The following is a 14099-nucleotide window of genomic DNA, read 5'->3' on the forward strand; positions in this document are numbered from 1 at the left end:
GGAGCTAAAAAGGGGAATTAGAAGGGCGAAGAGAGGGCATGAAATGGCTTTGGCTGGTAGGATTAAGGAAAATCCAAAGGCATTTTATTCCTATATTAGGAGCAAGAGAGTAGTTAGAGGGAAAATTGGTCCTCTTAGGGACAAAAGTGGGGAGTTATGTATTGAGTCGGAGGGAATGGGGGAGCTCCTGAATGAATACTTTGCGTTGGTATTCATGAAGGAGAGGGGTTCGGAATCGTGCGGTCTCTTGGAGGGAGCTGAGGATCAGTTGCAGGAAATATCTATTACGAGGGAGGAAGTGCTAGGACTTTTAGGTAGCGTAAGAACATAGAACATAGAACACTACAGCACAAACAGGCCCTTCGGCCCACGAGTTGTGCCGATCACATCAACACCTACCAACCTACAGACCTATCTATAACCCTCAATCTCATTAAACCCCATATACTCATCCAGAAGTCTTTTAAAAGACCCCAGCGAGTTCGCCTCCACCACCACTGACGGCAGCCGATTCCATTCACTCACCATCCTCTGAGTGAAAAACTTACTCCTAACATCACTTCTGAACCTCCCTCCCCGCACCTTAAATCTGTGTCCTCTTGTAGCAACCATTTCAACCTGGGGAAATAGCCTCTGAGAGTCCACCCTATCCATTCCTCTCAACATTTTGTAAACTTCTATCAGGTCGCCTCTCAACCTTCGTCTCTCCAGGGAGAAGAGTCCCAGCTCCCTCAACCTAACTTCATAAGGCATGCCTCCCAGTCCAGGCAACATCCTTGTAAATCTCCTCTGTACCCTCTCAATAGCTTCTACATCTTTCCTATAGTGAGGCGACCAGAACTGCGCACAATACTCTAAATGAGGCCTGACAAGGGTCTTATAAAGTTGCAGCATTACCTCCCGACTCCTAAACTCAATCCCTCGATTAATGAAGGCCAGTACACCATACGCCTTCTTGACCACCTCCTCCACCTGCGAGGCCGATTTAAGAGTCCTGTGGACCCGGACCCCAAGATCCTTCTGCTCTTCAACACTACTCAGACTTCTGCCCTTGATAGTGTACTCGTTCATCCCGTTGGTTTTGCCAAAATGGACGACTACACATTTATCTGCGTTGAAGTCCATCTGCCACTTCTCCGCCCAGTCCTGCATCCTATCTATGTCCTGCTGCAACTTTTGCCATCCTTCCAGACCATCCACAACACGACCAACCTTCGTGTCATCAGCGAACTTACTTACCCATCCCTCCACTTCCTCATCCAGGTCATTTATGAAAATGACAAACAACAAGGGTCCCAGAACAGATCCTTGAGGCACTCCGCTGGTGACTGACCTCCATTCAGAAAAAGCCCCATCCACAACCACGCTCTGCCTTCTGCAGGCAAGCCAGTTCTGGATCCACAAGGCCAAAGGCCCTTGGATCCCATGGCCTCTCACCTTCTCAAGAAATCTTGCATGGGGGACCTTATCAAACGCCTTGCTGAAGTCCATGTACACTACGTCCACGGCACTTCCTTCGTCAATGTGTTCAGTCAGTAAGGACGGATAAAGCTCCGGGGCCTGATGGTATTTATCCCAGGCTGCTTAGGGAGGTGAAAGATGAAATTGCTGGGCCTCTGGCGCAAATCTTTGTCTCTTCTTTGGACACAGGTGAGGTCCAGAAGACTGGAGGGTAGCTAATGTGGTACCGCTGTTCAAAAAAGGTAGTAGGGATAAACCTGGAAATTATAGACCGGTGAGTTTGACATCGGTGGTAGGGAAATTAATGGAAAAAATACTTAGGGGTAGGATGTATGAGCATTTAGAGCGTTGCGATCTGATCAGGGATACGCAACATGGCTTTGTTAGAGGGAGGTCTTGCCTAACGAATCTTGTGGAATTCTTTGAGGAGGTGACAAAAACGGTTGACGATGGGAGAGCCGTTGCTGTCATCTATATGGATTTCAGTAAGGCGTTTGACAAAGTCCCTCATGGTAGGCTGGTAGAAAAGGTTAAGGCGCATGGGATACGAGGTCAGGTAGCTAGGTGGATTGAGAACTGGCTGGGTAATAGGAGACAGAGGGTAGTTGTGGAGGGGACCTTTTCGGGCTGGAGGCCAGTGACCAGTGGTGTGCCGCAGGGCTCAGTACTGGGACCTCTCTTCTTTGTAGTATACATAAATGACTTGGAAGGGAGCGTAGGTGGTGTGATCAGCAAGTTTGCGGATGACACCAAGATGGCAGGGTTGGCGGGTACTGAAGTGGAATGTCAAGTGATACAACAGGATATAGATAGGTTGGTGCATTGGGCAGATAGGTGGCTGATGGAATTTAATCCTGACAAATGCGAGGTGATGCATTTTGGAAGGAATAATGCAGAGAGGAGCTATGTGATAAAAGGTAGACAGATTAGGAGTACAGAAATACAGAGGGACCTGGGAGTGCAGGTTTACAAATCCATGAAGGTTGCGACACAAGTGGAGAAGGTTGTTAGGAAGGCTTATGGAATGCTAGCCTTTATAGGAAGGGGTATAGAGTATAAAAGCTGCCGTCTAATGCTTCAGTTGTATAGAACGTTGGTTAGACCGCATTTGGAGTACTGCGTCCAGTTCTGGTCACCTTACTACCGGAAGGACGTGGAGTCTCTGGAAAGGGTGCAGAGGAGGTTTACCAGGATGTTGCCTGGCATGGAGGGGCTGGGTTACGAGGAAAGGTTGGAGAAACTGGGACTTTTCTCCTTGGAAAGACGGAGATTGAGGGGGGACATGATAGAGGTATATAAGATACTGAAGGGAATAGATAGAGTCAATAGTGAGAGACTGCTCCCTAGACTGGGTACAAATACGAGAGGTCATGATTTAAGGGTGAAGGGGGAAGAGGTATAATTTGGACGTGAGAGGAAGGTTCTTTACGCAGAGAGTTGTGGGGGTATGGAACGCGCTACCGAGTAGGGTGGTGGAGGCAGGAACGTTGGACTCGTTTAAGGTTCAGTTGGACAGACACATGAATGAAACGAGGATGGAGGGTTATAGTAGGGGCTATTAAATAAGGTCAGAACCTCAGGAGACCGGAAATGCAGATTTGTAAATTAACATTCTTGTCTTTTTATTCCGCAGGTGGAGGTCCACCTTGTTGTCAAACGAGGGGCATGCACACGGTTGGTCGTGCGTGGGCTGCTCTTGGAGTTTCTGGGAGTCGCCTAGTACTTCGTGTCGGTGTGTGTGCTTGATCCTGGACCGGTAGACAGGCGCCGCAACAGCTCGGTGACTAGCACTGCTAGCTGTGCAGATACATGGATTTGGGCCTGTGTCTGTGAGAGTTTGTGCATTCTCCCTGTGGTTGCGTGGGTTTCCTCCAGGCGCTCCGGTTTCCTCCCACATCCCAAAGATGTGCTCTTAGGCTGATTGGTTTTACCAAATTGACACTATTCTCCCGACTCTGGTTAAGTTAGGGGTTCCATTCGTAGACACGCAGGGTAGGTGTAGGGTGATGCGGCAGCATGGGCTCGTTGGGCCGAAGGGCCTGTTTCCCGTGCTGGGATGTTCTTTGTTCTTTGTAAATGACTGAGCTGCATTGAGGGATATTAGGTCAAGGATTGGTCATTTTCACCTTTGTATGAGATGGAGAAGAAAGGCCCCAGATCCTCCAGCACCATCTTCCTCCCTCCCCTCACTGCTGTGATGGATCTGCAGGAACTAATTACAAAGTATTAGCAGCACAAAAAGTGCCATTTGGCCCAGCTTTTGGCTCCATGTTGGTGTTTAGGTTCCACACAAGGTTCCTCCCCATCTGCTTCATTTCACTTTATTAGAACGTACCTCTATTCCTTTTTCCTGCATCTGTTTATCTGATTTCCCCTTAAATGCATCTTCACAGTTCATTATGTTAGCAATTTCCACATTTGCACTAGGCCCTAGCTTCCTTCTGAATTCTCTGTTGGATTTACTGGTTTCAGATTCACCTCTCCCGCTCCCCCCCAAAACTGGGAACATCTGCCTTAACAAACCCTCGAAGAGGAAGAATTGGTCTGTCCTTGGGTGGGCAGGACTGTGTGCCTGCCAACTTTCTTAGAGGAGAGCTAGATAAATAAGGCAGGGTCAGTTCAATAGCACGTGGCAAGGAAAGCAGGGCAGGAGTGGGATTTACAGTAGGTGGGGTGGGGGGGGGGGGGGGGGGGGCGGTGTGTGTGTGTGGAAGAGGGTGTTACTGTGAAGGAAGGTGTTTTAAGGTGGTTAGCATACCTTATGTGCAGCAGGTCAACCTTGTAGTCATACTACAGGACAGGAAAATAATGTAATGGATGGGATCTCGAGTGTTAGTGTCTGTGTTGGATAACAAGGCTCATTTTGAAAATTAGCAAGAGTCTCTTTCTAAAATGGCAACTACAAATGTTGATGTATTGTGGAGGAGTGACCGGGATATCCTGTACTCGTGAGAGTTAGCAGTCACAGCTTTCTAATAAAATGGACAAACTCATAACCGCATGTCAGTTGCTTGACTAAACCACACTTCAGACCTGGAGACTCCAGCTGTGAAGCCACCCCCAGCTGACAAGTAACATCCTGGGGTCTAAGCCTAAGCCTCCTACCGTAAACCTCACTTGCCCAAGAAAGGACTCAACCCAGCGGAGCCCTGAACTGCAGCAACTGTCACATTTCACAGCAATGCTCCAGAGTGGGACAAAGAGATTAAAGCTTCAATTACACAGGTATGAGAACACAGCATATTTTCAAAGGAGCAAACTCTAAGTACCTTAAAAATTCCCTGCAGTTTTATTACCGAATCTGTACAATAGCAGCACTTTTTTTTAAAAAACACAATCATGATATGCACATCTTCACCACTGTACATAAGAACAAAATTAAAACTTGATTTCACATCATTCAAGTCAAAATCAAAGAGTAATCAATATAAACTATCGCATCAAAAGTACAAATATATTAATATTGCATTTTAATAGAGACACTATTTAATAATGAGTCAGCCCGTCTGTCAGAGAGCTACTTGGATATCTCTTGTCGAGCCCGTGTTGCGAGTTTTTGTCTTAGCTCTCGTATTCCAGTCATTAATTCACGCTCTTTGCTTTCCAGGTCAGCTCTTCCTCTGTCTAAAGACACTACAGTAAAAAAAAAAATTAAATATTAGAGTGTGGTGAAGGGTGCCACAGTGTCATGGGCCTGAATTTCATGCTTACCTGCCAGTATCCATCATAAACCCCCTTTTAAATGTTCAGTGGCCTCCAGACCTCCCTCCCCACCGGACGCATCTGCAAGACCTCCCCCGATCTCCCCCTCTCCAACTTACCTTGGCCTTGCCCTCCAGAGCTGCTGGTTAAATCGGACTGTAAGTCTCACAACACCAGGTTTAAGTCCAACCAATTTATTTGATCGTAATCCCACAAGCTTTCGGAAACAGAGACCGTTTCCAAAAGCTTATGGGATTACTATCAAATAAACTGGTTGAACTTAAACCTGATGTTGTGAGACTTCTTACTATGTTTACCCCGGTCCAACGCCAGCATCTCTACATCATAAATCAGATTGGCCAGCAGCTCCTCAGTGAGGAGTGGAATTTGAAAATGAAATGACCGCAGGAACTCATTCTTTTGGAGACTGGGAAGCAGGACCCTGCCATCTGAAATCTTCAGGCTGTGGTTTCCTTTGCAGAAGAAACTTCAAAGAAAATGTACAACGAACGCAGATGTGGACATGATCATTCTGCTGTATTTACTGATTTTGCTGGACGAGGTGGAGGCAGTGGAAACTAATTCTCTCAGGGGCTGAGAATCATGCCATGTTCTCTTGCTCCATTCAATCAAACTACCAACTTCTGGATCATTAGCTTCAAATTGAAAAAATGAAGATCAACTATGCCTATTGGTCAAGCAATAAGGACACCTCAAAGCGCTTTGCTGGCTGTAAAACATTTTGGCTGCTTGCAGTGGTTAGAATCATATAGAGCACAAGAGGCCTTTTGGCCCATCGTGTCTAAAAAAATCAGCTCTCAGGATGCAAGCGATACAATTAGGCTATTTTATTATCCATCTCCAATTTCCATTCAGGGCTTGGATGTATACATGTCAGTAGTTTCTATGGACACTTTCCTTAATAACAATTTATAAATATTCAGTGGCAGATGGATGAGATCCTTAAAGTGGGCATCATTGGCAGTGGGATGGGAAGGTTTTCCACGAGCCTACCTGCCACTCTGTCAAATTCAATTAAAATGGAATCATTGCTTGAGCAGGAGTCCGTATGGCTCCGTGAGCACAGGGATGATGGGTGACTGGAACTTGGTGCAAGTTAGGACACAGACAGCAGTGCTTTGAAAAGGCTCAATAAACCATGTGCTGCTGCAAGCCAGAGCATGTCTATCCAAAAAGATCATTCTGTACAAGTCTACTCTTTTGTACTCTGACTTTAGGCTTGAATGTCTATTCAATAAGATGTATACTGTACAATGATGCTCACTTCGAGCTGAAGGATCAGTTGGAATTAGCATTGTGTAAGAAGGCTGCATTGACAGGATCTCTGCAGGTGAAATGATGCTTCAAGATATAATTGCCTTTAGAAAGCATGTGTGGGGTGGAATCTGATACCAAATACAATCAGAGTATGGAACATTTAGTAAAATAGACTAAAATTCAATTACTCAAAATTGTGTTATTTCCTTGTTCAAAAAATAAGTAGAGTATGATAAACTTATAGGCCAGTTTGTCAGTGGTTGTGAAGCTTTTAGAAAAATATAATAATCCAGGTGAAATAAAGTGTGACTTGGAAAAACAGACAATTAATGGAAAACCAAGGCATCTGATACAGTGCCACAGATTAAACTCATTAGCAAAACTGAAACCTATGGAATAAAAAGGTACTGTGGTAGCAGAGGTACAAAATTAGCTAAGGCATAGAAAACTTAAAAGAACAAAAAATGTGGGAAAAACCTAGCAGGTCAGGTAGCGTCCTTGGAGAGAGGAAGTGTTAATCTTCCAGGTCAATGATCATTCATTAGAATGCAAGTTCTCGATGATCTCAGGTCACAGATGCAGTTGGCTGGTGTGGATCAGACTGGCATCAACAGCATGGGGTTCAATCCCAGACTCCTGTCCTGGTAGAGGTAGATTTGGGACCTGTGTCCTACCTACCCACGGTAGAGGTTGTGGCACTGACAGTTGGACCCACCTTTGGACTCAGTGAAGAACACTTACACTGAACTGAGGAATCCAGCGACAAATTGTTCAAACAGAGACTGCCAGGAATTTGCTCTCCACTGCCTTGTAACGGATCCCTTCTTTGTTGTATTGGACATGTAGCGCTGGTGTCACAAAGTCTCGCTAGAGAAGGGAAAAAAAAGGCAAACAACTGAATTCAATTTAAAAATATGTTTTAGCAGAACTGTATTATCCTCACAAAAATGATGCTCAGTAACAATGTTCCCATGATGAAAAATATGTTCACATTCATTGCTGAAAATCACTTAATTCCATACCGCCTCTGTCCCACCATTTGTTTTAGTCATCAGCTGGTCTTTACTGGCCTTTGCTAGTGTCACTAACTGGCTACTCAGAGGTGCAAAAAGAATAGGCATGTTGGGTTGAATGGCCTCCTTTGGTGTGTATGGTTTGAACTCAAAATGACAGGGCTTCCCCTCATTGACAGGGAGCAGCCTGAATTTACGTGGTTTCTGTCAGTCTCTGTGGAGTCCAGCTAAACTCAAACTTACAATACGGTATACAGAGGGATGAAAATAACACCAGCTTCTCATTTTGTGAAGACAATGTTTTGAGAGCTGAGGATGTTCGCATTACAGAAGGACTGCTGCCAATGCAACTTGCAGTGCTTCGCAAAGATCTAAATATTAAAACATAAAATACCGAGCTGGTTTAAGGTGATTTTGCATGCTGTACAATAGAGCATCGTGAAGTGTTATTAACACCTTTGTGAAAGCAGTCGATTTGAATATCTCTCACTTGTCTCCACAAACCACAAGCCTCAATTTCCAGTTCTTCAAGAAACAGGTTTTACACAACTGGGCAGAAAGTAAAATTCCTTCAAGTGCCAATGAACCAGCTACTCATTCCCAGCATTTTGTTTATCTCTGCCTCTATCAACATTGAGAAACTATGTGGATGTTTACCAAGTACGCTTTTGTACAGATCACCACCATGTTCCACTGGGGGCCTTCGAGCATTGGGAACAGCCCTCTCTTGCTGTGATACTTTTAGCTGAACGTGCCTTTCAACAACCTCATCCCACTGCACAAAGAAACAAAATTAAAGAGGTGTTAGAGTTACACCAAAATTAAAACCCCTCCCTATTCCACACCCTACAAAATGATGGGCTTAAGAAACAGGAGTAGACCACTGAGCCCTTCAAACCCACTCTGCCATTCATTGAGATCATGGCTAATGGTTGACTCCATGGTTAGCACTACTCTTAGCGCCAGGGACCCAGGATCGATTCTGGCCTCAGGTGACTGTGTGGAATTTGCACGTTCCTCCTGTGTCTGCGTGGGTTGCCTCCTGGTGCTCTGGTTTTCACAGTCCAAAGATGTGCAGGTTGAGTGAATTAGCCATGGTAAATGTGGGGAGTTATGGCAGAAGCATGGATGGGATGCTCTTTTGGAGAGTCGGTGCAGAATGGCCTCTTTCTGCTCTGTAGGGATTTTGTGGTTCCTACCTCAATAGCATTGTCCTATGTCATCCCTGTATCCTTTGATGTTTTTAACATGCACCAAGTATCAACACAGATGGTATGGGATGGATGGGGTGAGGTCCCAAAAACAGATTTTAGGGAGTTAGAAAGAAAATTAAAAAGCAGGGCTTTGAACAGTGGTTTTGGGATTACTCCCTGTGCCATGTGTTACTGAGCGTAGGAAAGTTTGAGTGATTGAACAAGCGGCCGAAGAATTGGTGTATTAGAGAGGGCTTTTACAAAAGGGAGGCAAGAAGGAAAAAAAATAGGTGTGATTAATAACGGAGCATCTTGGAACGGAAGAACAAAATGTGGAATCTGTTTGGGTGGAGATAAGAAACAGAAAGAGGTGGCAAACATTAGGAGTTACTTACAGGCTACAAAACATACAGTGAGTGTGGGTCATGGTATTAATTTGAAGATTAGAGAAATATTTAGTGTAAACATCTGCACAGGACTGGGTAAACCTAATGCACAAATTTCTGGAATGTGTTAGGGATGGTTTTCTAGAGCAGTATGTTGAGGAACTGACTAGAGAACAGGATATTTTAGATCTATCATTTAGATCAAGTATTATGTAATGAAAAAAGATTAATTAATCTTGCTGTAAAAGTTTCCTGAGGGATGAGTGCCCACAATATGATAGAATTTTATATGTTTGAAAGTGAGGTGGTTCAATCTCAGGCCAAGTGTTAAATTTGAAGAAATTATGAAGTACGTGGGGCAAATTGGTTGAGGGCAATTATGTAAAGGTGTGGCCAAAAATGCTGGAAAATCTCAGCAGGTCTGGCAGTGTCTGTAAGGAGAGAAAAGAGCTGATGTTGAGTCCAGATGATCCTTTGTCAAAGCTTTGAAACAGGATTAGTGTTTTGAGTCTGTGTGGCTCTTCTTCAGAGGAAATTAGTATTAGCATGAAAATTGTATTGAAGAGATTAATGGGACTGAAGGGTGAAAAATCCCAGAAACCAGATTTCTACATCCCAGCATGTTGAAAGAGGTAGCTATGGAGATGGCAGATGCATTGGTAATCAATTCCATAGTTTCTGAGATGGTTCCTGTAGATTAGAAGATAGCCCCAATATTCCAGAAGGGTGGGAAAGAGAAAGTAGGGAACGACAGACCTGTTAGCCATACATCAGCAGTAAGGAAAATGCCTAAATACATTATAAAGGACAGTTGGATAATCATGACCTGATTTGACATAATCACCATGATTTATGAATGGGGAAATCATGTTTGATAAACCTGTGGGAGCTTTTTGAGGATGTTATTAACAGAATTGATAAAGGGCTGTCAGTGGACTGAGCCACATAATTATAGAAATTCAAGCATGTTTATCACACGGCTCATTGTAGTTTTATAATCTTTATAAACACCTGTATAATAGATGTAGTTGGAAACACGACAAAAAGAAAAATATTTGTATTTAAATGATTGTATAAATACAATAGTTCCACCTGCAATATAAATACCCAGCATGGATTGATTCAGACAGTATAAACGTTTAGTCATTTGCCTAACCTCAATATAATCTAACACTCTGAAATGTTATAATTCTGATGCCTTCCAATGGAACATCTTATTCTCCATTTAAATTGAAGGGGTGGGGTGGAGACATGCGTTAGTGAATACAAAAACCATTTTACAAATATGTTCCATTTTCACAGACATTACTCACCCGTTTGCCTTCAACATCCTTCATTGCCTGCAGCAGCGTGGTTTGCCTTTCTCGGTTCTCACTGGCAAGATGTGCCAACTCTGCTTGGCATTTCTCCTGATCCAAATTGTACATTCTTTGCCTGTGCAGCATCTGTGCTTGCCAACCCACATTGGCAGACAGCTGATCAGCTTTGGCCAACTCCCCTTCATTATTCTGGTCAACAATGAGAAAAAGAGAGTGAACACTCTCTGTTGGTTTTAAGTGTCTCCACAGAGTACAAAAATATTTTTGAAACATTTACTGGGCATATACTTTGTAAAGAAATACTTTCCAGGCAAAACATGAAATTCCTATCCACTCTGGTTGGTACAGTCATAATTTTGAGTCAGAATTGTATTTGTTACAATGGTAATCTAACTTAAAACTGAAAAAAACTGGTGACTTCTTGTAAATTCCTGTGTGCACATTAGTGATATATCAGCTGTAACTACAGCACAAAAATCCAAACACCAAGACTCTGAAATAAACTGAACTGTCAGTGTGGTTTCGTTCCCATGCCCAACTTGCTCTGTAAGATATTTCTATTAACACACAACTTTAACCTGGTGTTGAGAGACTTCTTACAGGGATAGTGCCAGAGGACTGGAGAGTGGCGAATGTTGTTCCTCTGTTCAAGAAAGGAAATAGGAATGACCCTTCTAATTATAGGATGGTCAATCTGACTTCGATGTTGGTGAGTTAGTGGAAAAGATCCTGAGGGATAGGATTTATGACCACTTGGAAAGATGCAGCTTAATCCAGGATAGTCAACATGGATTCGTGAAGGGTAAGTCTTGCCTCACAAATTTGATTGAATTCTTTAAGGAGGTAAATAAGTGTGTGGATGAAGGTAGAGCAGTTGATGTCGTATACATGGATTTTAGTAAGGCTTTTGATAAGGTTCCCCATGGTCGGCTCATGAGCAAAGTAAGGAGGTGTGGGATAGAGGGAAATTTGGCCAATTGGATAAGTAACTGGCTCTCTCATAAAAGACAGAGTGGTGGTGGATGGAAAATTTTCAAACTGGAGACCAGTTACCAGCGGTGTACCACAGGGATCAGTGTTATTTGTGATTTTTATCAATGACTTGGAGGAAGGGGCTGAAGGGTGGGTCAGTAAATTTGTTGATGATATCAAGATTGGTGGAGTAGTGGATGAGGTGGAGGGCTGTTGTAGGCTACAAAGAGACATTGATGGGATGCAGAGCTGGGCCGAGAAATGGCAGATGGAGTTTAACCCTGATAAGTATGAGGTGATTCATTTTGGTAGGACAAATTTGAATGTGGATTAAGGGTCAACAGCAGGGTTCTGAGGAACGTGGAGGAACAGAGATCTTGGGGTTCATATCCACAGATCTCAGAAGGTTGCCACTCAAGTGGATAGAGCTGTGAAGGAGGCCTACAGTGTGTTAGCAATTATTAACGGGGGTTAGAGTTTAAGAGCCGTGGGGTTATGCTGCCACTATACAGGACTTTGGTGAGACCACATTTGGAATACTGTGTGCAGTTCTGGTCACCTCACTATAAGGAGGATGTGGAAGCACTGGAGAGAGTGCAGAGGAGATTTACCAGGATGCTGCCTGGTTTGGAGAGTAGGTCTTGAGGAAAGGTTGAGGGAGCTGGGGCTTTTCTCTTTAGAGTGGAGCAGGATGAGAGACAACTTAATAGAGGTGTATAAGATGAGGAGAAAGATAGAGTGGACATTCAGAGACTACTTCCTCGGGTGGATGTAGCTGTTATTAGGGGGCATAACTATAACGTTCATGGTGGGAGATATAGGAGGGACGTCCGAGGTAGGTTCTTTACTCCGTGGTTGGGGTGTGGAATGGACTGCCTGCTGTGACAGTGGAGTCAGACACTTTACGAACTTTCAAGCGATTACTGGATAGGCACATGGAGCACTCCAGAACGATAGGGAGTGGGATAGCTTGATCTTGGTTTCCGACAAAAAAAAAATGGCACAACATCGAGGGTCGAAGAGCCTGCACTGTGCTAACTGTTCTATGTTCTACAAAGCCCAGCTTGATGCACAATAAAACAAAACTTCTGGTGTACAGAAAATAGTGAATACATTTGGCTGTTCTTTTCATTTCTTCATACTGGTGAAGTAGTGGAAATATTTCCAGATTGATTAACAGTGACAGGCTGTGATGTCATGGTTGTAATCACCACCTAGTTTTCAGATGATACAAAGTTGGATGGGAGGGTGAGCTGCGAGGAGGATGCAGGGACGCTTCAATGTAATTTGGACATAATAAAATTGGGAGAGAGCTTGAATGTCAACAGCAAACCATTATTACCAGGGAACTGCACATGATGTACCTCATAATTCTCAACACTGGGATCTTGGTCCAACTCCAGCATCCTCTTGAACCTCTGTTCTTCAACATCTGCCTTGATCCAATTGGTATCCAAGTGTTCCTTCACATCCCGTGTCACAGCTGCCTGCTCCTTGGCTAGTTGCTGAAATTATATTTTTATTACAGTAGCTTGGAGTTTTTTAAAAAAATATTCTGTACTATTTATGTTAAATTTTGGTTAGTGAAACCAGAGATAGCTGAACCATAGGATGTATACACACCATATGTTACATTGATCTTTTGAATACTTAGATTGACTGTTCAAAGTATTTAAGACTGTAAGAAAACTAACGTTTCTTGGCATTTTTTTTAAACATGCTTCAAGGGTATATATAGTCTACAGGATGTGCAGACCCATGAGCTGATAAGCCAGCAATTAGGCGCTCTTATGCAAGGTCTGACTGGACCAAAGATGCAAAAAATGCATTTTAGTCCATTGGATGTAACCAATTACCTTTTTACCAATTAAGCTTAAAAAAATCAATGATGGATTAATATTTAGCCACTTTGCTACACTCATTTCAGACATATGTTAGTGAATGCGGTGGGTAAGAGTATTACATACTTGTTCAAATATTTTTTTTTGCACCTCTAGTTCCATATTTCTGACTTCAATGTCCTGAATTAAGGCAGCAGTTTCTTTGTTTCGAAGAACGACCTTAAAACAAAGAGAGACATTCCGCACTTCAATAAAACACATGAAACAACAATGCGTTTGGTGGGAGCAGGGATAGACGTGGATCAAGCCTGCATTTCCCCACAAGGTGAGTTTCGGACTTTAGCCACATATTCATGAGGAGCTGATATTCTTCACAATTATCATCCACATGGTGCAGAGGGAAATATCAGCCCCGATGGCTGTTACTCACCTACCTGAAGCAGGATAATAAATAGTACTCTTAGGTAAATTCATAAATGGGGTGGGCAGAGAGTGATATAAAATGCACAATTCAAGATAAATTAGGAAGGTATCATTACAGGTAATATTGCAACAAACAATTTCTCTACACGAATATCACTGTTTAACATGTTCATAAGGGACAGTAGGTGGGACCACAATAGCTTGTATTTATATAGAGCTTTAATGTAATAAAATGTCTCAAGGAATGTATTAAATAAAACATGATAAATAAGCCACATAAGGAGATATTAGAGCAGGTGCCCAAAAGGTTGGTCAAAAAGTAGGTTAAGGAGTATCCCAAAAGGAGGAAAGTGAGCTGGAGAGGCAGTGAGGTTCAGGCAGAGCATTCCAGAATTTACAGCCTTGGCAGCTGAAGGCACAGTCACAACGGGACAGCAATAACAGTCAGGGATGATCAAGAAGCCACATTGAGAGAAACACAGGCATCTTGGGAGATTTGTGGATTGGAGGA

General features: G+C 43.3%; 1 protein-coding gene across 1 annotated transcript in view; it reads right to left on the minus strand.

Annotated features, from left to right (window-relative positions):
• Positions 1-4743: 4743 nt before the first annotated feature.
• tbc1d31 (TBC1 domain family, member 31) overlaps positions 4744-14099 on the minus strand; it is a 36568-nt gene continuing 27212 nt past the window's right edge. Inside the window, exons 17-22 of the mRNA XM_080193931.1 lie at positions 13292-13384; positions 12689-12829; positions 10347-10541; positions 8112-8229; positions 7183-7308; positions 4744-5094 (exon numbers count right to left, since the gene is read on the minus strand). Coding sequence (XP_080050057.1) covers positions 4979-5094; positions 7183-7308; positions 8112-8229; positions 10347-10541; positions 12689-12829; positions 13292-13384 — 789 coding nt within the window. The 3' untranslated portion in view covers positions 4744-4978. The remainder of the gene's footprint in view (positions 5095-7182; positions 7309-8111; positions 8230-10346; positions 10542-12688; positions 12830-13291; positions 13385-14099) is intronic.

The sequence above is a fragment of the Carcharhinus amblyrhynchos genome, chromosome 8, assembly GCF_965287045.1.
Source record: "Carcharhinus amblyrhynchos chromosome 8, sCarAmb.v2.hapA, whole genome shotgun sequence".
Lineage (NCBI taxonomy): Eukaryota > Metazoa > Chordata > Chondrichthyes > Carcharhiniformes > Carcharhinidae > Carcharhinus > Carcharhinus amblyrhynchos.